This window comes from Geotrypetes seraphini, chromosome 4 (assembly GCF_902459505.1).
Source record: "Geotrypetes seraphini chromosome 4, aGeoSer1.1, whole genome shotgun sequence".
Lineage (NCBI taxonomy): Eukaryota > Metazoa > Chordata > Amphibia > Gymnophiona > Dermophiidae > Geotrypetes > Geotrypetes seraphini.
The window spans coordinates 201,398,862-201,425,668 of record NC_047087.1 but is presented as its reverse complement, the minus strand read 5'-3'; the positions used below and the strand labels follow the sequence as shown (position 1 = coordinate 201,425,668).

The 26,807-nt window shown below is 39.9% G+C and overlaps 1 protein-coding gene across 7 annotated transcripts in view; it reads right to left on the bottom strand.

The window, feature by feature from the left end:
* Positions 1-26,807, bottom strand: part of ZSWIM8 (zinc finger SWIM-type containing 8) — a 228,379-nt gene that overhangs the window by 187,370 nt on the left and 14,202 nt on the right. For all 7 annotated transcript variants that reach the window (XM_033940124.1, XM_033940125.1, XM_033940122.1 and 4 more), the window contains one exon: positions 4,834-4,987. In XM_033940124.1, the coding sequence (XP_033796015.1) occupies positions 4,834-4,987 (154 nt within the window). The remainder of the gene's footprint in view (positions 1-4,833; positions 4,988-26,807) is intronic.

The window sequence follows — 26,807 nt, the reverse complement described above, 5'->3', positions numbered from 1 at the left end:
CGAAGACCATCTTCTATCCCCCAAAAAAACAACCAACAGTAACGGATACAATTTTTAAATGGAAAGATCCCTATTGTCATTTGGTTTTTTTCTAATTCACTAAACATTCACAGGGAGACAACAAAAGCATCACAATAGATTTTAGTTAGGGAGTAGAGTTTGCCCTTTAAAAACACCACGGAGGATGGAAATTTCAAATCCAAGACACTGAAAGGATGCCGTTTTATAGACAATAGCTTGATTTGTATTTGAACTTGTAGAATGTACTTTCTTCCATAGCCTGGTAGATCTCCTTATTGAAAGCAGTCCAGTAATACTATCATGACCTTAACCTATCACACCTTGATAATGCTCCTACAAAATTATCCCACTCAGGCATAATAGAAGAAGATGCAGTGTACTACCTACCATATATACTGCAAATTGGCCCAAAAATGGGGGTCTTTGTTTATATTTGAGCCACTGCCCGACTGATGGCACGGCTGTCCTCCATTCTACTCCTGATGACTACCAGGGCTGTAATCTTCAATAGGACGATTACCCCCTCCCCCCCCCAAGCTGAATACATGCCCTCCCGTGATGAACCTCAAGGACACTATCCTCTGTGCACATAACCCCCAACACCGCCACCCTCCTCTATGCACGCCCCACTCCCCATCGCCCTTACCATTAGTACTGGAAACCTGCTGCTGCCATCAATGCTGTATTCCAATCCGGTGCAGGGCTTTGAGCATCTGCGCATGCTCAAAGCCTGCCAGCCCCTGCCCCCTCCAAGATTCTCAGAGAAGGCGGGAGCAGGCAGGCCTTGAGCATGCGCAGATGCTCAAGGCCCTGCACCAGATCAGAATACAGCATTGACAGTGGCAGCAAGTTTCCAGTACTAATGGTAAGCGTGATGTTGGGGAGTGGAGTGTGCATGGATTAGGGTGGCAGCGACAGGGGTTTGTATGCACGGAGGATAGTGGCTTCAAGGTTCATCATGGGGGCATGTATTTAGCGAAGGGGGGGAATGTCCTAAGATTACAGCCCTGATGGTCATCGGGAGTTGGAGGACAGCAGCGGTTGGGAGCACGGAGGATAGAGGTGCCAATGTTCATCACCGGGGTGCGGGGCTAGCTGTATGGAGGATAGGCTATCAGCAAGTTTCTTCAGTACCAACAGTAAGCACGATGTTGGCTGGGGTAGGGGATATCTAATTTCTAATTCCATGTCTGTGTAAATGCCAGAATGGTTTATAATGAAAAGGAACTTGCTTGTGAGTAGAAGGACAAAGAGGAAGTGTTTGTAATTATAGAATTCAGGTCTGTTTTTCATACTTTTAGTATACTGGAAAGGGACATCAGATCTTGTTGTCTATTTTCTTAATTAAGAACATAAGAGTTGCCAGACTAAAGGTCTATCAAGCCCAGTACCCTGTTTCCAGCAGTGCCCAATTCAGGTCACAATTATCAGGGAAGATCCCCCCACCCCTTAAAAAAAACAAAACAGATTTTATGCTGCTTAGCTTAGAAAAAAAGCAGTGGATATTCTCAAGTTTTTGAAGACTGGCTCACCAGGATCAACCAAATTTCTAATCTCAGTTTATACTCATGTCAGCCTTTTTTCCTTTTTTTTTGGGGGGGGGGGAAGATCACCTCGGTTTATATTCTGATCAGTTTTATTCAAGTATATACAGTAACTAGAAAAGTAGTATGTCATAGTAACTCAGTGACTGATGGTAAATAAAGAACAAAATGGCAGAATATACTGTAAAACCAGAACTTTTTTTATGATGTTTCCCCAAAAACTTTGGATCTTAAATTTTGTGCTCATGTTGTTTTAAATTGCTAGCGCATTTGCTGTAAACATTTATACAAAGTTATTTGAAATAAGGGTGCATTCATTATTTTTTAATTAAAAAAAAAATAGATTTTTATTTAAATTTTTTTTTTTAAATAAAATGCTTTTTTAAGGAAACATCTATCAGTTTTCTATTTAAGATACATTATAGCCCAAAAGTTATTCATCATGAAATAAGAATTAGATTTTAATTATGTAGCATGAGGCTGTAAAATCATGCAACGTTTACATTTTTTGGTAAGTCTTGATGGGTAGAGTTATATCCACAATGATCCTGTTGTATGTGCTTGTATAACATAAGAGAATGTCTTTCTTGCAGAAATGCACAGCCAAAGGAATACTTACAGGAAGAAGCAACAAAAGCTATAATAGAACGTGAACAGAAATTCAAAAGTCTATTATGCAGCTTAGTCACAGACAATGCTGCAAATATATCCAAGATGAGGAGAAATTTAGAAGAGAATGAAGTGAACACCAAGCTAATAAAATATGGTTGCAGTGCTCATTTGCTGCACCTCCTAGCCAAAGACTTCAGTGTCCCAGAAATAAAGATTAATGTTGTTGAAATTTCAAATTACTGAAAACAATGGGTGGAACCAAGCTAACACTCCCACAAGATGTTAGATGGAACTCTGTAGTGGACTGTTTTAAGCAGTATATCAAAAACTGGCCCATTCGGATGACATTTGGTTGTAAATACTAAGATTATACCAGCAAGAATGAGTCTGTAGAAAACCATAATTTAAATAAAATCCACCCTGTTTGAAATTAATTTGTAATTCATTCTGGACAGAGGTAAATATAAAATTATTGCTAATAAAGCTAGTGTTCAAACATTTTAAACCTTGACTAATTAAACTAAGCTTTTCAGCTTCTCCAAGATAAAATGTACTAAATATAAGATGGTAGTCATTTACTAATAGCATATGCTAATGCCATTAACATACATTATTACCAAGTTAACAGCATTAACTGTTACCTGCTAACAAATAACCCTTACAATGATTTTACTAACATATGCATGGTATTGATATCACTCAAGGAAGCGAAATGTCAGGTCTTTTCCATTAGGGTATGCTTTTTTGCACAGCACAAATAGTGAAATATATACTATGTTGCATGAAGTGCATGGTAAAAATACAAAACATGATGTTCCCTAGCTCTGCATTTGGCACACACATGTTAAAGGCCTTTATGTAGCTACAACAGAAGATCACCACTAACTATATTACTATATAGCCCTCCTAGGGCAACAATATTCCTAAAGCAATGGCACTTAGAATTCTAATTAATGAGGATTCGGCGGAATAAAAAATTGCACATAACTTAAGAACATAAGAAGAGCCATACTGAGTCAGACCAATAGTCCATCTAGCCCAGTATCCTTCCACAGTGGCCAATCCAGGTCACAAGTACCTGGCAGAAACCCAAATAATAGCAACATTCCATGCTATTGTTCCCAGAGCAAGCAGTGGCTTCCCACATGTTTGTCTCAATAGCAGACTATATGGGCTGATCCTCCAGGAACTTTCCAAAACATTTTTTTTAAATCCAGCTATATTAATTGCTTTTACTACATCCTTTGGCAGAGTTCTAGAGCTTAACTATTCTTTGAGTGAAAAAATATTTCCACCTATTGGTTTTAAAAATATTTCTTGATTGAATATTATACACTTGTTGTAAGATATGAAAACGAATAAAGATTAAAAAAAAATAATAATAAATATTTCCTTGTAACTTCATCTAGTGTCCCCTAGTCTTAGTAATTTTGATGAGAGTAAAAAAAAAAAAAAAAAAATCGATTCACTTGTACCCATTCTACACCACTTAGGATTTTGTAGACTTCATTCTTATCTCCCCTCAACCATTTCCTTTCCAAGCTGAAGAGCCCTTACCTCTTTAGTCTTTCCTCATATGAGAGGAGTTCTATCCCCTTTTGCTATATCATTTTTGACATAAAATATTCAAAATTGAACACAATACTCAAGATGAGGTTGCACCATACAGCAGTACAGAGGCATTATAAATATTCTTAGTCTTATTTGATATCCCTTTTCTAGCATCTGGTAACTATGGGCTCCTTTCACAAAGGTGCGTTAGGGCCTTAATGCGCAGAATAACGCATGCTAGCCGTTACCGCCTCCTTTTAAGCAGGCGGTAATTTTTCGGCTTGCGCTCGCTAATCTTGTGCATGCACTAAAAACGCTAGCGCACCTTAGTAAAAGGAGCCCTATGATTTGCATTATTCTTTCAAATATGCATCACTTTGTATTTGTCCACATTAAATTTCATATGCCATTTGGATGCCTAGTCTTCCAATTTTCTAAGGTCTTTCTGCAATTTTTCACAGTCTATATGCGTTTTAAAAACTTTGAAAAGTTTAGCATCATCTGCAAATTTAATCACCTCACTTGTCATTCCAATTTCCAGATCACTTATAAATATGTTAAATAGCACTGGTCCCAGTACAGATTCTGCAGAACTCCACTATTCACCTTCCTCCATTTTGAAAAATGGCCTTTAACCCTACCCTCTGTTTTCTGTCCAATAACTAATTCCTAATCTACAACAGAATATTGCTTCTATCCAATGATGCTTTGATTTTCTAAGGAGTCTGTTGAAAGCCTTCTAAAAATCTAAATATACTACGTCAATCAGTTCTCCTTTATCCATATGTTTATTCACCTTCAAAGAAATGTAGCAAATTGTTTAGACAAGACCTCCCTTGGCTGAAACCATGCTGATTCTGTCCCATTAAACCATGTTTGTCTAAGTGTTCCGTAATTTCATTTTTTGTAATAGTTTCCACTATTTAGCCCAGCACTGAAGTCAAGCTTACCAGTCTGTAATTACAATCAGAGCACATATATTTTGACTCTAAGAAAGTTGTAAAAGGAAAAAATAAACTCGTTGCCCTATCTTGAAGATGCATGGCCCCTGTGCATCTCAAATCACAACTCAAGAAAATCTACAACACAGAGGGTAATCTGGTACCTGATGTCCTCTTCATTCTCTGGGAAGCTCCAAAAGGCTATGCGAAGCTGCAACTGCTCTGGTACGGGGGGATAAACCTTCTCAACCACCTCGAATGGAATGTGAAAAGCCACCTGCTTTGCTGATAGCTCCACCAATGGTATCACCAGCCCATCTGATATAGACGTAACAAGAGAATAATCAATGATGAGTATTTACATTGATCAAGAATAAGTGATGAGGCTAGAGAAATATGGGAAAAAGTACCACCTTTTCTGCCAGTCTTCAAAAGCCTTCTCCCTCCCACCTCTGAGTAAAATGCATACAACTAGCCTACATGAAAACTAGAACTGAGCCACACTGATAATACGAAGACAAGACAGGTTGTTCTATGTTTTGTGCAAAAATTGGACATTATGTTTTCATATACTACAGTCTGTGCTCAATAACTACCGCAATAAATGGAATCTATATTCTGTCATATTAGGGCAACAATGAAAAGTGAGAATGTATAATGCAGATATGTTAAACTGCTATCCCAGAAGGATACAAACCAATTTGGCTTTCAAGATATCCCTAATGAATATTCATTACAAACAAGTATTATCTTAATCAATTCAATTTTAACAATTCTCTTCATTACAGTACAACTTATCAATACTTAATTTATTAATAAATATCAGAATAATTTAGTCAGTGAACCTAATCCCCATCAACTCACTCACTTCCCAACTTTCACACACATACTACAGTCATTGTGATTGCTTTTATCCAAAACTGGATCTTAGCTAGTTCATTAGTCCATGATCATCTAGTCAGAGGACTTCAAACTGAGAGTTGCACAATAGTCTAGCACATGAGAATCACAGTTTCTTAAACAGCAGGCCTCTCTGTCCTCATGATGGTCCTGCTCTTCAATTCATAAAGCATTTTGATTTCCTGGTAGACAGTGTGTTTCCTGCTTGTCAGCTGATCCCAGCTTGTGCTGAACCCTGGGTCCCTGCTCGAATCATGCTTAGTTTACTGCTGAAGTTGTGATGTTGGTGAGCCTTGCAAATACAGCTCCTGAAGACACCAGGTGGCGAAACACAGTCTTGTGTTGAGCTGAATGCTTTATGAATTGAAGAGCAGGACCATCATGTAGATAGAAAGGCCTACTGGTTGTGTTTAAGAAACTGATTCTCATGTGCTAGACTGTTGGATAAAAGTAATCACAATGACTGTAGTATGTGTGTGAAAGTTGGGAAGTGAGTGTGAGTTGATGGGGATTAGGTTCTCTGACTAAATTATTCTGATATTTATTAATAAATTAAGTATTGATAAGTTGTACTGTAATGAAAAGAATTGTGAATGAAAAGAATATTAAAATTGAATTGATTAAGATAATACTTGTTTGTATTAAATATTTAATAGCTGGTTTTAAGAATCTGAGTTATCCAATAGGCAGCTATTTAATTAACTGAAAAAAAAAACCAAGCTTAGGCTTTAGGTTAATGAATATTCATGAGATATCTATATGCACTACCTCCAAATATACATATTTATTAGTGATACCGTGAAAAATAGACTGGTTTGCAGCTGTTCAGGACTGATGATACCCCTGTTGTCAAGTTATGTGGAAAGCGTGACATACCCTGTTAATGTCTTACTGCTAAGGCACAAAAACTAAGTCACATATTTCTGAAGTTAATGTAAAGCTAGCTGTATATTAGCCGGTGCTCTTATTCATTACATTTAATTAGCGCAGACCCACTTCTACTTTGTAGGAAACATAGTCTATTAAATTAATAAATTTAAAAAGTCTTTATATAACAAAGGGATTTTCCCCACTTTGGGTTTAGGGGGACAATACTAGAGGACAGCTAGTATGTGCACACACATACACACACATATATATGTGCTCCAGTTATTCCAAGGCTGCCTGCTGACAATGAGTCTATTAAGCCAAAGACTATCAATATTAGATTGTCAGATATGAACTTGCCAGTTGTCTTGGCATGCTCATGTATTTTGTATCTATATATGCTACAGAAGACCTAAGTAAGATTACTTGACAATAAATAAAGAGCAGTTGTTCTGCTGAACATCATACCACTTCTAAGTTTGCCTGGGCCCACATGCCTTACACTCCCTAACAAATCTCAGACCGCCTACACCAGAAATGGTAGAACCCTGGACTTCAAAGCCAATAGTTTACTTCAAGAGTGAAGCCATGTACTAACAAGTCATCTTTCCCTTACACAGGAATTGAACTAATGAATGAGCACAAGGAAGGGGCAACCAGTGTCTGAGCAGTAAATGGGAACAGCAAATGTGAAACTGGTTTTCATATAACTGGGGAACTAGTATCTAAGCAGACATCTCAAGAGTTAAGAATTTGGGACAGGAAAAGTATCTCATAAATCGGAACGATGCTACCATGCAATATCTAGTTGGTCAATGCATATGACAGTAAAACAGTAAATGTGCCTTAGATAGGGTCAATATCTAATCCACTAGAAAAAGGTTCTCAATTTGTCTTCAAGACCTTGAGATGGGACTTTCAATGTTCAGTTTGAATATGCATATAGAGATGCACATCCCTGGCTCAAAAAAAAAAGTGAATTTGTAAATATTCATTTTTCTAAAACTATCCATATTTGACCCTCAAGGACCGAGTTGTGAATCTGTCAGACCAAGGTATCTCAGCATTTCAGTTCAAGTAAATAGCAAGGCAAATGGCTTGCAACATCCAGTATGGTTAGTATAAAAAGAAAGTAGGCCATGTAAAATTGAAAGCTTCATTTATTACTTTGGCTCCCAGGTTTTATACATACTTGCTCGACATGGGTTTTCATGTAGTAAGTCAGGCCAGAGTTATGGGTTTTACTAGTTTGGACTTATACCTACTGGCATCTATTTACCCCTGAAGCAGCCCCTTTATTTATATACTTGCCCTACATGACCAGTCTGCTTTTTCTCTTGTTAACCAGCATTATTTTAGTTGCCTTTGGTGATACTATTTGATCAGTCAATAGAAGTAATACAAGGCAGTGTCTGACAAGTCAGCACAAATGGGAAGATAAAGCCTTATTTTTTTTATTTTGAAAAATGTCTTACTCATGCCATCTACAATTCTGGGTAAGGTTACAAGTTACATATGCAATAAAATCAGGATACTATACATGATGTTAGCTTCTATAAATTGATCTTCTACATTAGACTGTCATTTTAACTGTTTAAGTAGGCATAACAGGAACTTCTAGATCAGATCCCATGAGGCTAAAATTGTCTGCTTTTGAAAAAGTACTATAAGGGTTTTTTCTGGAAAACCAAATGAAAGTGCAGGTCTCTACTCTTAAAATAACTCTTGTACAGAGTTCCAAAAGGTAGAGACTGCACAGTGAAAACCGATGCACAAATTTCCATTAAATGTAACAGGGCTTCAACACTTCCCTGTTTATGCAGTCTCTGAGAGTTTTTCCTGATGAAGCATTTTGTGAAATCCGGATCGAGGGAGGGGGGTCACTTCACAGGGGAGTGCAGCATGGTGTAACAGCATACAAGGGGTAGCAAGTAGTGGCTGAAATGGAATAACACCACCGATAAGGCAAAGGTAAGTCTCTTGGCTTTATTTGAAGGTTTGGGGCGGTATTTGACTTTTTGAATGCTGTGATGGTCCCCTGAGCCATAGTTGCTTTAACTCACTGAGCATGTAGGTGGTTGGCCTGAGCACTTTACATAAATTTTTTTTTTGTATATTTAATAATTATGTTTTGTAATGCATACTCTGTGATAAATTGTTAGAGAAGTATATATATATATTTTTTACACAAAGGGTTTTGTATTATATTTCTCCCTATTTGAAAATTAGAGTGCAGCCATTAATTTGGAAAATGGAAAAAAATCATCCATTTCCCAGCTGTGCTATAAATAGCCTTAACAAAGGGGAAAGATTCATGTAAGGGAGCAATAAGGGCACTTTTAAGCACAGCTTTGTAAAAAAATGCCTTAAAGCCTTATCCACTAGAATTCAATTCTAGATTAAGAACATACTATATAACAGATCAAGTTAAAATACATAAAAATGTTTATTGGAAATTATTGTAATTATTAGTCAAAGGGAAAAAATCATCTTCAGCCTACAGAGATTAAAAGCCACACTCCTATTCGCTGAAGAGAATACTCAATGACTTCTTTTGAGGGGGTTAAGGTATCATTTATTTTCTCCTGGCTGACAAATTCCTTTCTCTCTGCTTATGCCACCCTCTTTTTTTCTCAGAAGGAGAGAAGTGAAATAATCAATGAAGCACATTGTGCTTGCCTGCAGCTCAGCTTAAAATAGCCTATAGCATTCACAGTGCCCCATCTCACTCCCCACAGTGTTCTATTTTCTGAGCTGTCGTGGTCTGTTCTTACTCCAGTACTGCCCACAGAGCAACTCTTTAAACGCTTGCTGTGCAAATTGGTCTCAACTGACCTTTCTCCCCTCCCACTCAGAGTATCTTATATTATGTTTTTACTATAACCATTAACACAGTTCTTGAGAGATTTAGCACCCTTTTTATCAAGCTGCACTAGAGGTTTATAGCGCGTACCAGCGCAATAAATGCTCCGACCCTCATACAGTTCCTATGAGCGTCGAGCACTTACCAACCTCACCGGCCTGCGCTAAAACCTCTAGCACAGCTTGATAAAAGGAAACGTTTTTCACAGTGTATATAATACACTATCACTATCACAGAATCTGCTCCCTGAACAATTTTTCTACATCAAATTAATCAAAATCATTTGGATCACCTAAGAATACAGAAAAACTGACCTTTTTTTGAACCCCACAAGCTCAGTTGAAGTCTAACTTCTGGAAAGGGGTTGAAACTATAGATTAAATGAAATGGTATTGTTGTTTCTAGAGACCTATAAAATTGGGACACATCAATACTTGAGTTCCTGCTGCCTCCTTCCCCCAGACACCACTATACTTTCTGAGAAATATCTATTGTGCCATGAACAGCTTTAATTTGTATCACAAACTTAGGAGAGAGGAAGAGATAATGGTTACTGCAGATGGGCAGACTGGATGGGCCTTTTGGCCTTTATTTGCCATCATGTTTCTCTGTTTCTGTGAAACAGATTACTGATATATAAGTACATCTCATGTTACCTTGAACATGAGATGTACTTACGTATATATTTTCAAGAATTAGGAAAGGTTCTTTACCTTGGAAAACAGCTTCTTTGACCTTAATGCACGATACAAATTGCTAAGCTGACATCCCATCTCTATATTAACACAATCTATATCACTCTTGGGTTCGCCTACTATGCACCATCATGCAGATGAACTGGTTTCAATTCTCAGATTTTCTGCTCCTTGCTCTGGCCTAAGATTGTCAAGATAACCTCAACTAATATGCATTAGATATATTTGCATATTATTGAGAGAATGTGCATGCAAATCTACGAAAAAAAGATTACCGTATATACTCGAATATAAGTCGATCCTCCCATTTTCCCCCCAAAAAGGAGGAAAAATGGTTGACTCGAATATAAATAAAGATTAGAAACTTGGGTGATTCTGATGAGCCAGTCTATGAAGACTGGACATCCTTACCATGCCCATTATTAATAATAGAATACTGTAATACAGGATCTGAGTGATTCCTGCTTCAACTGTCTGAAATGCTCCTTGGATGTGCCCAGGCTTTACAGAAGAACCAATAAAACTTCAGAATGAGTACAAGAATGACCCCCCCCCCCCCCTCACACACACATCCATTGCCCTGAAATCCTTACTGGTACATCAACTTCAGAATACAAGAATGAACTCCCCCCTCCAATAGTTAGCAGATTCAGTGTGACCACACAGGGAAAATAATTTATCTGCAACAAACCTCTTAGACATTAAATCACCTAATAAACAACAGATTTACCTTTCAATGCTGAAGATATCTATCAAGGCTGATCATGTGCGGGGCTCTGAGCATCTGCGCATGCCCAAGGCATGGCGGCTCCCGCTCTCTCTGAGAACAGCTGCTCCCCCACCAGAGTCGCTGACCTCCATGCACAGAGCCACTGACTGTGCTGCCCCTCCCCTCCCCCCCCCCCGGAGCCACTGACATCCATACATCGTCGGCGATCTGCTTTATGCTGAGCTAATGTGGGGCCTTGAGCGTCTCTGCATGTTCAGAGTCTACCAGCAGACCTTGGGCATGCGCAGATGCTCAAAGCCCCACACTGGCTCAACGAAGTGGATCGCCAATGGTCTTGGTTTGGATGTAAGCGGCTCCAGGGGGTGAGTACAGTGGTCAATGGCTCCATGCATGGATGTCAGCGACTCCGGTGGGTGGGGTGGAGTGCGGGAGCGGCTCGGGGGGAAAGCATGGAGGTCAGTGTTTCCAGGGGGCGTGACGAGGCGGCAGCTCTGTACCATATGTGATAGCGGCTCCGGGGGTGATTAAAGTCAACGGTCGGATCTGCGGTGGCATTAGGTCAGTTGTTCTTGAGGGTGGGCCTGCGCACTGAGTTTGGTGGCTCCGGGCAGTTGCTGCATCGGCGGTAGCAGCACCAGTAGGTATATGGATGTCAGTGGCTGTTGAGGATAACAGTGTGGGGGCGGCCTGCATGCAGCAGAATGATGCGGGAGCTTCACGGTGGATAGGAGGAGGACAGCTGTGCTGGTGTGAAGTGGTGAGCTGAATATAAACTGGGACCCCCCATTTTTGGGCCCAAAAATCCTAGTTTATATTTGAGTATAAACGGTATGTTTTTAATCTCGATAATCTTCTTTCCTATAACTGGGAGCAGAGATCCTGAACTAATGAATAGTCACCCCAATACCAAGAATTTCCTTGCAGAAGCGGCCAATCATCTTTTTGCACGGCTCCACCTCTCCTCCCAAAGGGCTGTGCTGTAGCCCCTCAATTTATCCCAAAACAATGGAGGTAACTAACAAATAGCATACAAAAAGGAGAAGCTTGGGGAAACTCCCTACATAAGAAGAATATCTCTGTTCTGCTCTGTAATAGAGAAATTCACGGGGGACAAAATTTGTCCCCGTTCCCGCAAACCGTATGATCCCATCTGCACAAGCCTTGAATAGTTATGATTTTATATTAAACTTATTTTATTAAAGTATAAAAAGAAACAATATTGTGTACAATTGTCATTTTATAATCACAAATAATATAGAGCAAGGACCAATAAAACCGCTGTCTCACCTCCCAATCACAAATATCCCCTCCAATATCAAGAAAACTGAATAAGCCAAATTATTACAGAATGCTACACAGAAAAGTCATGTTAACAGAATACTGCAATCACACATGACAGGAATAGTGTTAGGGGAATGAAACTAGGGCAACTGCCCCCTGGTCAGAAAGTCTCAAGACCAGGGGGCAGTTAGAAGCTAAAGAAGCACGGTCTGGGCTTTACAGTCCTCAGTTATGTCTAACACCAGCTCTAGCAGGATACATATTTCAAATCTGATATATTCTAATCACAAAAAAGAAAATAAAATTATTTTTTCTAACTTTTATTGTCTCGTCAATTTATTCTTCAAATCATGTTGGTCTCAGGCGCTGGTCTCTGTTTTCTTTTGTCTTCTCTTAACTCACTTGCCATGGTCTCCTGACCATTTGACATTTCTTCTATCTCTGAATATGCATTGTTCCTCATGTTCAGCATCTCTCTTCTCTGTCTCCTATACGTCCCTTTATAGTATTTTCCATGTGCCCATCTCCCTGCCTTCATCGTCTCACCATTCTATGATCCCCTCCTCCTGTGTACATTATCACTCCTCTATATCCCTATGCTCTCCCCCTGTCCAGAAATGAATGGCCTTGTCCATGTACCCGTGGCAACCAGTTCATCCCCCCCGCCCCAGTTCCTGTGGGTTACCCACGTCATTCTCTACTCTGTAAGAAACATGCATTAACCACATAATATAAACATTTAAATGTAAAACAATGTGGAACAACATTAGCTTCAGCAGTCTATGACCCTGCTTGAAAGGGGAATTCAAACAGCTGTTAATACATACTTGTCTGAGGCAGACAGTGCAGTCTATCACAATACTCTCCAAAAACAGTAAGCAGGCAACAACAACATTTGAAGGGCAGGTTTCAGGATCACTACTCCCATTTATAGGACAGAAGATTATCAAGGTAAGAACCTAATCTTTCTTTCCAATGCAATGGGAGCAGAGATCCTAAATCAATGGGACGTACCTAAGCAGTCCTTAGAGTCTGGGGCGGGACAGATGAGCCCGCTTCCAGCTTTGAAGACCCAGCCTTGTAAAACCTTGTGAAAGTATGAAGGATGGCCCATGTCGCCACTCTACAAATCTCCTCAGGTAGCATCACCCAGGAAGCTGCTACTCCCCTACTGGAGTGTGCTTTCAATGAGACTGGGATCCCGAGGTACACTGAAGATATTGTCATGCGAATCCATCTTGAACTAGAAGCCAGCTTTCCACGCCAGCTTGGATTCATTAAGATTAACAAATGATCAGTCAAAACTCATTGGTTACTTCAAAGTATTTCAGAAGAACTCTCCTGACATCTTAGCATTGCAAAATCTTAACTTTTCTGGAACCTGTCAAACTGAACTTGGGCAACCGGACATCTTGATTAACAAGGAAGGCCAAAACTACTTTCAACAAAAAGGAAGGAACCAACCACATTGAGACTCCAGCCTCTGGAACTAAGAAACAAAGAAACATGAAGGCAGATAAAAGCCAAATGGCCCATCCAGTCTGCCCATCCGCAGTAACCATTATTTCTTCCTCTCTCTAAGAGAACCAACATGCCTATCCCATGCTTTCTTGAATTCAGACATGGCTCTCTACAGCACAAAGCTTGCAGCTCTGAAACCCTTCTTGCTGAGCTTATAGCCACCAAAAAGACTGTCTTTACTTTAAGGTCCATAAGCGTTGCTCCCTGTAAGGGCTCATATGGTGCCTGACAGAGAGCCTTCAGAACCAAGTTAAGGTTCCATGTTATAAAAGTCTGTTTCACTGGTGGACATAGCTGCAACGTTCTCTTGAAAAATCTGGAGACATCTGGGTGTGAGGCTAAGGGGACCTTACCCACCCATGCTTGAAAGTTGAAAGACCTGCAATCTGTACTTTGAGTGTCCCAGCTGAGGCTATCCTGGAGAAAAGCCAGGATTAAATCGATCGAAGCCACAGAGGTTTCCAGTGTCAGTTTCATCTGGTTTACAGACGAAAAGATATTTACAGTAGCTCCACCGATTAACACCAGAATGATCAACAACACTGAAATGAGAGGTTAATGCCAAACACCTACTATAGACCCGCCCGACCTTCAGACATGGTCTCAGTCACAATCTTGAAATTCACAGATTTGTTCTTCATTGATCCTGGGATTAAGATCAATAGCACATACTACTAGGACGTCCTCTTGATACAGAAGCTGCTGCCAGTGATCAATTGCATGTTGGGAGACTATTTTATCTTCCAAAAGGACAATGCCCCAGCATATCAGGCAAAGGACTGCTATGTTGGGAGACCCAAGATTTCATTAGTCCAGAACTCTGGCCTGCGAATTCACCAGACCTAAACCCAGTTGACTATCAGACCTGGAGCTGATACAAGAATGCATCTACCAGACAGTGATGTCTAACATTGAAGATCTTAAATAGCGTCTCATTTCTGTTTAGGCTGAGCTAAAGCAGAGCGTTGTTGACAAGTGGTGGCCAAGGCTGAGGTCATGCCATCATGCAAAGGGAGCACACTTCGAACATCTGCTTAACTGAAACATTATTTTTGACTTTACATTTTTCTGAAAGATATGCTATAAAAAAATTTTTAGTGCATTTTTGTACAGTTCACAAATCATTTTCACAAGGTAGTGTTGTGGTGCGGTGGGAAATATTTACAACATTTTACATCAGCTTCATTCAGGACACGATGCATTTTGGTGGGTTTTTTCAGTTCATCGTGTTTCTGCAAATAGTGTATGCTTAACATTTGTTTCAAAATGAAATAAAAACTGCAATAAAAATTTTCTGGCCACCGATCCCTATATTTTTTCATCAGTTTAGCACGTACTTCTCTCCTCTGCCCTGCTGCGCAAGCTAGTCATATACAAAAAGAATAGATAACTCAAAAAAGGATATATATACTCGTTTTTTAGAGTGAAATTTGAGCAGGCCAGATTATGTTCGAGGAAAAATATCTATATGGCAACTTCCTAGACCAGGGCTGCCCAAGTTTGGTCCTCGAAATCTACTGGCAGGTCAGGTTTTCAGGATATCCACAATGAATATGCATGAGAGAGATTTGCCTGCACTGCCTTCTTGGTATGCAAATCTCTCTCTCATGCATATTCATTGTGGACATCCTGAAAACCTGGCCTGCCAGTAGATCTCGAGATCCGGACTTGGGCAGCCCTGTCCTAGACAGCTAGAATGTTCTGAGTACAAAATCTCACGTGAAAAGAGTGCTCTTAGTGTTAAACCAGGGCATTACGTCAGTAGCACATCAGTATAAAGCGCTGCCAACAACGCTTTCTGCAACATCCTGTGCCCTCTAAAGACTGTCACCAATCAATGCTCCCCTTTCATTAGTTAAAAGGAATAGAGCTTGAGGGGGTAATAAGGCTAGGAAAAGTAAACTTTCATGTGCTGAACTGAAAGGATTAGGATCTTAACACAAGGGAGTACAACCTGTGGCCCCCCAGGTCGAATATGGCCTGCGAGACCATGGGAAGTATACACAAAACATTATTAATCAAAGTTTTGGCAATTTTAAATACTGTATTTCACAAATATTTTCAGAATAGCCATTCTAGTACTTGTTTCTATCATTTTGATTAAATTTTTACTTATTTATAACAGGTGGTCTATGGAGCTCTACACGTTTCCGATTCCAACATTATGTGATGTTGCAACCCACCACATAGCTCTCTATGTATATATAGGTTGCCCACCCCTGACCTACCCCCCTCTCCCCGGAAGTGGTTATTAGCACAGGCCGGCGCGCTGAATGCTCTGTGCTGCTCCAGACACTCACTGAGTTCCTATGAGCATCGGGAGCAGCACAAAACATTCAGCGCACCGGCCTGCGCTAAAACCTGCTTCCAAAGTTTTGTAAAAGGGGGAGCCAATTTGTTACTTTTAGTTGCAATCCAAAGAAAAACTACAAGGCCATCACAACCTGTGCAGCTGTAACCAGCAATCCAGTAATGAAAAGGTACACCCCATTACTAAAGACAATTAACTTTTGAAGTTAATTAGAGGAATGTTTACTAAACATTGGAAATTGGTGCATTGGCAGTGTGCTAGGGGTGCAGTGGCAGATAGCATGCCCCTTGGTATTATAAATTAATACTTCCTTTACCACAAACAAATAATATATTTGTTATTTTATGCAAGAACCATTATTCATTATTCAAGTACAACTTTTAGTTATTCTTCCAAAAAGCATTCGTATATTCTTGAAGCAATTTGACCCCAATTCTCGTAGGGATGCTGAAAGTTATGCGGTGGTAGGTGTCTTAATGTCGCCTAACTTAATTGGTTTAATTGGCAATAAACGACGCAGTAATTGACCACGTTGTTTAAAACCAATTAAAAATTAATTAAAAATATATATATAAATATATATATATACGCCTGCAGAACAGGCAGTTGATGTCCAGAAAGGTGCCTATCAGTGCTTACAGGCAAAGTGGGCTTGGCATGCGCAGGAAGTGAACGTAGGAGCCCCTGTGGACGCAATTCTTGTGTAAAGTTGGTGCTGAAAATGTAGACCAGTAAAACCCTGGCCTACATTTCTGGCATCTACATTACACGTGGCCGCGATTCTGCAACTGTTACCAGTACACGATTGACACGCAAATGGCGCCGGTTTCAGAATCCGGTCCTTTGTGCTGAACTATAAACTGTACCAGCTGAATTATCATTTTAAAACAAAGAAACCACAAATCAATCCAATGGCCTGAAACACAGAAAAGCAATAGCCAATATTGAATTGCCCAAGCTGAAATGGGTATAGCATTTTAGTATACACTTCTAGACAAAATCCTTTCAAACCAGAGGGCCTATAAACAAACAACATCATGGCTTTGCTACTTAATAATAGATCCACAAACACAAGTGTGGAAGGACAATATAATATTAAATATAACACCTTCTAATGGAATATGTTATTCAGTAGAAGGGTGCTGTATTTAATTTGCTACTTAATAAGCCAGGATTGGTTCAAGCCTTAGAGGAAGACAACTGGTAGTACAAGATCAACAACCTAAGCTGGCAGAGCAAGGTACTGAAGCATACAAAGTAGTATTTCCAAACGTTAGCCAGTTGGAACCGAGGTAGCATAGGCACCTCTGGTTCTTGAGATCCAGAAATACTTCCCATTATCAGGTTCATGGGTTCAGACATCTGTTCTATCTGATAACTTGAAAACCTGACTTAACTCACCCTTGAGCTGGGAAATGTTTTTTGAAAAAGCACAAGAATTCAAGGAGCAAGAAAAAGATTAAACTACAAGTTCAAGTGTAATCAGGAATTCCTAATCTGTAATATCTTAAAAACATTCTATTTTTTAACCCACACACCTAAAAATTTTAGAGGACTACTGCCTCATGGGGTATCAAACACTGCAGAACATTTCCACTACTGCAGAAAAATCTCATAATCTTAGCAACAAAAATTTTGCTTACACCACGTTCCTCCTACAGTCCTTAAAACTGATTGCAACAAATGTTCAATTGTGGCCCTCAAGGATTTTGTAACTTGTGAAATATTCTAACAGCAAGCATATAGAGAATCCTCTGTATAAAATTCAGGAGAATCAAGATAACTATGCAGAAAAAAGAATGCATTTAGCACAACTTGAATCATCTAGCAAGGTTCTTTTCTAAGCAAAAATACCTTGAAATAAAAACAAAACTTCTTGATACACCACATACCCAGACTTGAAATTCCTCCTGTTTTTCAAAATCTTCTAAACATCACCCATCTCAAAGATTAAGAAACAAAGCAGATTAGGAGTAAGAAATCCTTCAAATTATTGTTGCAAGACAACTTCTTTTCATATACTGAACTTATACCCAAGGAGAAACTCAAATATGTGATCATTATTGCCTTGGAATCCAGAGCCATCTACAAGTCATTTGTCTGCAGGGAATTCCCTACCCAAGCACTGGATGTAAGGTTTGAAAAATCCAAGTGAAAAATCATCCTGTACAATTTAAAGGCGCAAAAAAAATACAACATTCTGTTCCATTATGTGTATTCTAATAAGTTTTTGTCACGCTAAATTATTTTTCTGTATTTCTTGATTGCAACAATGTTTTAAGTTTGATTCAGATATAAATATGTATGAGTATTCCATAAGTGTCAAAGGGAAGAAAAGTTTTTTTTAAAAACTTGTTCCAGCTGTTCCGAAACCTGGAACTGGAGACACCCCAGCCAATCAGGTTAGATTTTCAGGATATCTACAATGAATATTCATGAGAGAGCTCTGCAGGAAGGAGCCAGTATATGGCAAATGTATCATGAATATTCACTGTGGATATCCTGAAAATCTGACCCGATTAGCTGAGGTGCCTCCAGGACTAGGTTGGGAATCATCGACATGCATATGAACTAATACGAGCAACCATAATACTGATATTGTTTTGCCTACTCATTTGAGGCCTCATTAAGTGACAGGTTCAAGTTGGCAGCAGGATGGCCTAATTTGTATCCTAGTGCTGATCCCTTGTCAGGTGCAGCTTTAGACAGGGTGACCAGAACATAACAAGAATACAGTGGTGTCAGGGTATTCAATGAGAAGCATCAGGCAAAGTGAAAAAGGCTCCAGAGTGCTGCACGAGATCGATCAAGATGCATAGCACGGCAGGTGATGCAGCAATAGAAAAAGACTAGCTTCCATGTTAGCCACATGCAGGGAGAAGGGCAGCAGGATTCTGCGCAAGTGTAGCAATGAACACCATGCTAAATAAGGTGCAAGAGAGAAGCAATAATGGTAGGGTCCCTTGAACTGTGCCTCCAATCACTTGCCTATACCAGGAGAACCATAAACATTTTTAACGCAAGTTGGCACTTACTGGCTAATGGTCTCAAAGTACACAAGAATAACAGCCAGAAGTGCAGGCATGCAAGTTTTAAAAATTATCATAGTGTCTTAAGCCAGCAGTGTCCCCACACCTAAACAGTGGAGATTCCCTAGGGCTCTTTTTTATGGCACCAAGTTTCATGATTTTCTCCATGGAAAATAGAAAGATTACACGGTGGATAATAAAGACCATATTTCACAGCCTCTTCTCCTTTGGGAGACTGCGAAAGCAGTTCTCCGAGGTGAGATCATCTATAATGCTCATAAGAAACGTGCTTATGAGGCAGAAATAAAAAGATGGGAGATACAGGTACGCCTGGATAGGCAACACTGTGGTTCCCTACCCTCAGGAGCTAATAAGGCAGCTTGGTTAGCCTCTCAGGCTACCCTTAATCAGATCTTGCATGATAGGGCCAAGAAATCTGCTCAGTATTATAAATTCCAACTATATAAACATGCTAATAAGCCAGGCTCTTTATTGGCTAGACTTATTGCCAAGGATCCTAGATGAGTACTATAACTCAGGAAACAGAGGAGGGATTTTATTCGAACAGACCTGGGAATCTCTCAAGCCTTTAGTGCATTTTTTGCTCATTTACTTTTCCTAAAAACCCAGGTCTTGATAGTAATTTGTACCTTTCGAATGTTGATCTTCCATCACTATCTGAGACACAACGGCAGACTCTTAACTCTCCGATAAAATATTAGAAGGTTCTCTAATATTGGGATTAGTGCTCTGGGTAAATCACCAGGGGCAGATGGTCTCTCAGCTGAATTTTACAAAATCCTCTACTCAGACATCTTGTGTTGTCTTACAGCAGAGTTTAATTCTTTTCTTGAGGAGAAGTTACCAGACTCCTTGCAGGAAGCTATTATTGTACTTTTGAAACCACAGAAGTATTCTCAATTACTGGATTTTTATAGACCTATCTCCATGATTGCTTATGAGACCAAACTTTTTGCAAAGATCTTGGCAAACAGAATGGCTCGGGTCTTACCAGAACACTTGGCAGTGCCTCAAGTAGGGTTTGTTAGGGGTCGTACGGTATTGAAAAATATCAGGTGGATTTTGTTATCTGTGGAAAAGGTAAGGAAGGACTCTGTGCCTTCTTTGCTTATCGGCTTTAATGCTGAAAAGGCATTTCATCGGGTTAATTGGTCATTTATGTTTGCAGCGCTTCGTGCATATGGATTTCCAGGGGGGTCTTATCTGGTGTTTAGGCACTATCAATAATATAGTAGTTAAATAATATATAATAAATAATATAGTAGTTAAGGACAACTATGAACGAAGGACCACTGTATAAATTTGTTCAAATATAGTTAGATAGAACTATTTCAAAAAATAGTTCTATTTGAGTTAGTTCAGGCACTATAGCATAGTCCAACGGCAAAAATTCCTGTTAATGATTGCATTTTGGAGTCATTTGCAGTACACAGATGAAAGGGGCAGGGTTGCCCATTATCTCCTCTCCTTTTTGTTTTGGTCTTGGATTCCTTAATTAAGAGACATTTTACATAACTTAGAAATAGAAGGGGTTACTATTGGGTCTGAATTTTTTAAGCTTTCAGCTTTTGCGGATGATATCCTGGTACATCCTAAGTGCTCTTTACCATCACTCATCCTAAGTGCTCTTTACCAAAGCTGTTGGAAACCTTTGCTGAATTTGGGGATTTTTCCAGGTTCAAATTGAATCTTACTAAATCGGAATATTTAGAAACCCTTCCAGTTGGCATCCCAGGGTGCCTCTCCATTGCCCCCTGTTAAGGGCCCAAACTTCTTTTAAATATTTGGGCATTCAATTGAAAACTGATACTACTACCTTATATGAGCTTAACATCTCTCATTTATTGTCCACTACACAATCTTATTAACAGCAATAGTCTACTCTTCCCTTATCGCTTATGGGGCATATTAGCTTATATGTTATGGTTATGTTTCCTAAATGGATGTATTGTTTACAAACTCCCCCATTAATATCTGAAATCTACCGATATTACCATTTGTTGGCTCGCTTTTTTTGGGGGGGGGGGGGGAGGCGGCTTGGAGTTTTGGGGATTCCGAACCTTAAAATTTATAATATGGTGTGTCTCTTACAAAATTTGGGGGACTGGTTTCATACCACAGATTGCTTCTCTCGTTTGGAGATGGAACAATCCCGCTGTGCCCCTTTACATTTTCTTTGTCCTCCTTGCCAGGGCCCAAGAACTTCCTTCCCATATACTTTCCTCTGTACTATTTCGAGTGGCTAGGGGTGTGTGGAAAGACTTGGCTAAGTGGGGGAAGTCTGATGCTTACATTAGCTGTTTATTGGCTTTGCAGAACAATGGGGATTTCTTTCCGGAAAGGGAGAATCCTACACTTCACAGATGGGGATCTTTGGGACTTGGCCAAATTAAACACATTTTTACGAAGGAGGGGCAGACAGTCTCTGGAATCCTTGTGTGGACCAGATGCTTCCTGGTCCGATATCTTTGTTTATAGACAGCTATGCCATTATGTAAAGTCCTTGCCTGTGACATCTTTGACCTTGGAGGTTGATGATCTCTTAGTGGATTTGTTTGCAATTCCTAGTGAGGATCCACCATCAATATCATACCTCCACAAAAAGTTTTTGCAGTGTGTGACTCCAAATTATTTCTCTACACTGGCAGTGAGGTGGGGTAAATATCTGGAGCTCAAGATTTCTGCCTCTGATTTATCATGGCTCCTGTGTCTTATTTCTATTTGGGTGACTTCAACCAAACTGAGGCAATGTCAGTTTTGAGTACTTTGTTGTGCATATGTCTCCCAGCATGGTTTCTTTCTTATGGGAGGAGCATCTTCTGATCTTTGTAAGAGATGCCAAAAGGGATCCAACACCTTCATATATGCTATGTGGCGATGTATTCATATTGCTATTGGAGGGTACTCATTAGATATCTGGAATGTATTTTATAACAGCCAATGTGTTTCCTTCCAGGTGGTATTCTATTGGGACAAGCTTCCTATTTGGAGATTCGGGGTAAGGGTCCAAAACTTTGGGTGATAAAGGCTTGTGCTGTAGGAAAGAAATGCATCCGTGAACATTGGACTCAGGATGTTGGGCCATCCTATTGGCACTGGCGCAATCGCTTACATGAGTTACTGTTAGAACTCTGAGACCTGCAACTTACTTTCAAGCAGCAACAGCATTTCTACACTGTTTGGGCTCTTACATACAATCTTTACCCCCACGACTTCATAGTCATCTTTTAAACCAAATGGGGGACACTGCTCTACACCAGTGGTTGCCAATCGGGTTTTCAGGCTAGCCCTAATGAATATGCATGAGCGAGTTTTGCATATAATGGAAATGACAGGCATGCAAATCCGCTCCGTGCATATTCATTAGGGCTATCCTGAAAACCCGATTGGCCTGATGGTCCTCCAGGACAGGGTTGGGAACCACTGCTCTACACCACCGATATAATAGTGGGATTAGCTTTAGGATAGTAGTCCACTCTTATTGTGCACCATCACTTCCGCGTCATTGCAACTTTATATTTAGGTTTCTTTCATAAATTGGGGGGGGGGGAAGAAGGGTAGGTGGGGGATTTTCAAGATTCTACTCTGATATTTTAACAGTGAAACTATATTTTTCAGCTCCCTGGACAGGGGATATTGTTCCTTGGCCCGAGATGTCATCTGAGTTTGGGGAAACTTTTGATGTTGTGTGGGCATTGTGTTGGTTTCTAGGCTGCAGTTATTCTCTAGCCTGGGCACTCTAGCTGCTATTCTGTGTAATGGTACCTATTACAGGGGGGAAGTGGGGAAGGGATTATGGATGTAATAGTAGTTGAGGTATAGCAAAACACAAAAATTTCATGGATCATTGTACAATTGAGCTTGAAGTATGCTGTTTTTCATTAAAAAAAAGATTTTCCATAAAAATCATAGTGCCTTGAAATTATTTAGACAAATTGCAGGATTCAAGTTGTATGCATTTATTTGCAGCTCAAAGGGAATCCTGATTATTAGCAATACAGATGCTGCCTAAATTTCCACTAAGCTATTATTGTTTGCTGATAATTTCATACTTATGGTTACGCACCCCCAGTACTTCTGTCCCTGTAATTATTACGGAGCTTGATCAGTTTGGCCAGGCATGAGTATAAAAACTATACTCTTCAAGAAATCCTTTAATAAAGCTTAATACCATGATAAAGCTTAACCCCCCTCTTACCATCCCCTCCCTAACCCCAGATCCTACTTTTCCCTCTCTTGGAAACCTTCTCTGATCTAATGTTGTAACCCTTCTTCCATAACTCTTTTTGTAATTCGCTTTGAACCGAAAGGTAATGGCGGAATAGAAATCTGTAATGTAGTGTAATGTAATATGGACAAATCCAAGATTCTAAATCTCTTTCCATGAATCAGAGGGACAGCACTCATTTAGAATATTGTATACAATTCTGGAGGCCGCACCTTCAAAAAGATATAAAATGAATGGAGTCAGTCGAGAGGAAGGCTACTAAAATGATGTGTGGTCTTCGTGATAAGGCGTATGGGGACAGACTTAAAGATCTAAATCTGTATACTTTGGAGGAAAGGTGGAAGAGGAGAGATATGATAAAGAGTTATTTAAATACCTACATAATATAAATGTGCATGAGTCGAGTCTCTTCCATTTGAAAGGAAACTTCAATGAGAGGGCATAGGATGAAGTTAAGGAGGTGATAGGCTCCGGAGTAATCTGAGGAAATACTTTTTTACGGCAAGGGCGGTAGATGCATGGAATAGTCTCCCGGAAGAAGTGGTGGAAACAGAGACTGTCTGAATTCAAGAAGGCCTGGGAGAGGCACATGGGATCTCTCAGAGAAAGAAAGAGATAATGGTTACTGTGGATGGGCAGACTGGATGGGCCATTTGACCTTTATCTGCTGTCATGTTTCTATGTTTCTAAATGGGCTACTTGCAGCATTAGATACTTGGAAGTTAATATCTCATCACAACCTCAATCCTTATTTGAACTCAACTATCCACCCTTGTTGAAATCTCTATTAGCAGATCTAGATAGATGGGGGAAATACACATATATCTTGGTTTGGTCGTATTCAGAATATGAAGATGATGGTCCTCCCGAAGTTACTATACCTTTTTCCAGGCATTACCAATCCTGCTCTCGGCCACTTTCTTTCGCAGCCTGGCCAGAAAAATTTTCCAATATATTTGGAAACCTAGGCCTCCGAGGGTGCAGAGAAGTGTGTTATACCCCTTTCGTAGCCAGGGGGTATGGCAGTACCACATCTGAAGTGCTATTATTTAGCGGCTCAACTAATATCTTTCTTGACATGGTGCAAAGATTGCTCTAAAAGTTGAGTTAAGCTTGAGCAGTCCTGTTGACTGACAATCTGTGTCGAGAACTCGCCTGGTTGCCATTGTCAGAGGCTCGGACTTTATTGAAAGGTTCCAACCCTTATTTATCTCATACCTTTAGTGTCTGGGTTCAGACTAGACTTCGTCTGCTTCATGGCAGATGCTATTTCTCAGGTACCCCATTATGGGTGGCAAAGGGCTTTCTGCTGGGTAGACTTGATTCTCGGTACCAGCTTTAGGCACAGCAGGGTCTTGTTTAACTGGGTGATTTCCTCAAGGAGGGTCAGCTTCTCCCCTATTCTACATTACAGGAGGCTTATGATTTGGAAGCCCTTGATTTTTTCGCTTTGGGCAAATGCAAGATTTCATTCAACATAAAGCTATTGGAGAACTTTGACTGCCGGAAACTCTGTTTGAAAGGGGCATAAGTGGGAGCAGTGGGAGAGGATGCATAACCCGATTCTATAAAGCGCTTATCCAACAAACCCCATTAAATATATACAAATTTGGGAGACGCTGTTGGGGCAACCTCAGCCAAACTAGTGGTGGGAGAAGCAATTGCAGAACTTATTACGCGCATTTATTACGAGCTCCTTGGAGGAAAACGGATATAAAATGCTCTATCACTGGTATCTTATCCTGGTAAGTCTCCATAGAATGTACCCACAATCTTCAGAACTGTGTTGGAGACAGTGTGGGCAGCATAAATTTTATACATATATTGTGAGACTATCTGAAAGTTATTCCTTATTAGGACATGATGTTTGAAACTATCAGACATCCTGCAAAGCCCTATCCGCAAAACTATGGGCAGTGCTCTGTTACATGTCCCTCATGGGATGCTGCCCCGCAAATTTCAGAGACTGGCTTTCCAAGTGTTTGCTGTGGCAGGCTAGTGTTAGCAGCACACTGGAAACAGGACCATCCCCCATTTTGGCAGCGCTTCCTTGGGAAGTTAGATTTTATTTTCCAGATGTCCAAATTAACCGCAATGATGCATAATCAATTGTCACTTCTCAAAATCTGGGATCCCTACATGAAATGGTCAACCCATCTCATGTCTTGCCCAACTGTTTACTTCTACTATGTTCACTTATCCACTCTCCTTTTATGCAACTGTTTAGTAAGTGTGTGTGTGTGTGTGTGGGGGGGGGGGGTTTAGTCCTTAAGGTTGAATTGTTTAGCCTTGTACTGAAGGCTCACAGTACAACATCTAGATTGTGTGGGAATATGGGGTACCTGGCTGTTGTATATTTGCTTACTGCTTTTGTTTAGATTTTTGAAAAAGCTAAATAAAAAAAATACATGTGCTGCCTTCCAGACCATTTACAAGGGTCCTACCAGTGATAAACAAGCCTGCTCTCCAACTTCCTCTTCTGTCTCCTCATGTTTACTCATTCTGCAAGGCCCAAGGGTTCTAGCAAAAGTTCAAAATATGAGGCTGGAAATGAGCAAACTTTCTTCCCATTATATACATCCAGCTCTGTTCACCTCACAGGTCAGATGAGATTCGTCTTTCTACCGCTAACTAGCTCTACATCATTAAAAGTAGCCAACATAACTACTGTAGAACCAAGGGTGAGGTGAAATCCTATATTGTTTGAATATGGAATAGTCAGCCCTGGGCTGAACTGATTCAACTTCTTTTTGAAAAACAGAAAGTACTTGGTTCTTAAAAAAAAGGTACATATTCACAGCAGCAGGTTCCTCCCTGTGGTGTTTCCACAGGGGTCTCCTTTTTCCTGTCTTCCTTACAATATTTATTGCTGGCTTTTACTAGTGGCGTTGGAGCATTTTACTTTAGGCTGGCAAGGTAAATGCTCTGACACTCATAGGAATTCAATGAGCATCAGAAAATTTACCTCGCTGGCTCACGGTAAATGCTCTAACGCAGGGCTGCCCAAGTCCGGTCCTTGAGATCTACTGGCAGGCCAGGTTTTCAGGATATCCACAATGAACATGCATGAGAGAGATTTGCATACCAAGAAGGCAGTGCAGGCAAATCTCTCTCATGCATATTCATTGGGGATATCCTGAAAACCTGGCCTGCTAGTAGATCTCGAGGACCGGTCTTAGGCAACCCTGCTCTAACGCTTCTTAGTAGAAAGAGATCTATATGAGTTTTAGGTCAAATTATATTAAATTCTGGCAAGAAGCTTTTCTCCTAAGCCTATGATATTTTTTGTTTGTTCAAGTATGTCAACTTTTAGATTACTAGGCATATCATAAGTAGCTGTATTCAAAAAAATCAAAGAGTGGGCTACTTCGGTTTAAAGCTAAATACTGATAAAATTAAGATTTTATAATTTAATTTAATGTATTATAATATTACAAAACATCTCTTGAGCTTGAATGGTACACATTTATATACTGAGAAAACATCCAAGGTATTAGGCACAATCCTAGATTCTTCATTGTCAATAAAGCCTCAGGTTTTAAACTAAAATTACACTGACTGTGCTCCTATTTCTTCTCTGATTACTTTAGGATCATAGTTCAAATTTCTATTTTATCTATGTTGGGATTATGGAAACCTGTATTTAGGAATAGCCTCTAAATGATTTGATCAAATTCAGTTACTCCAAAACA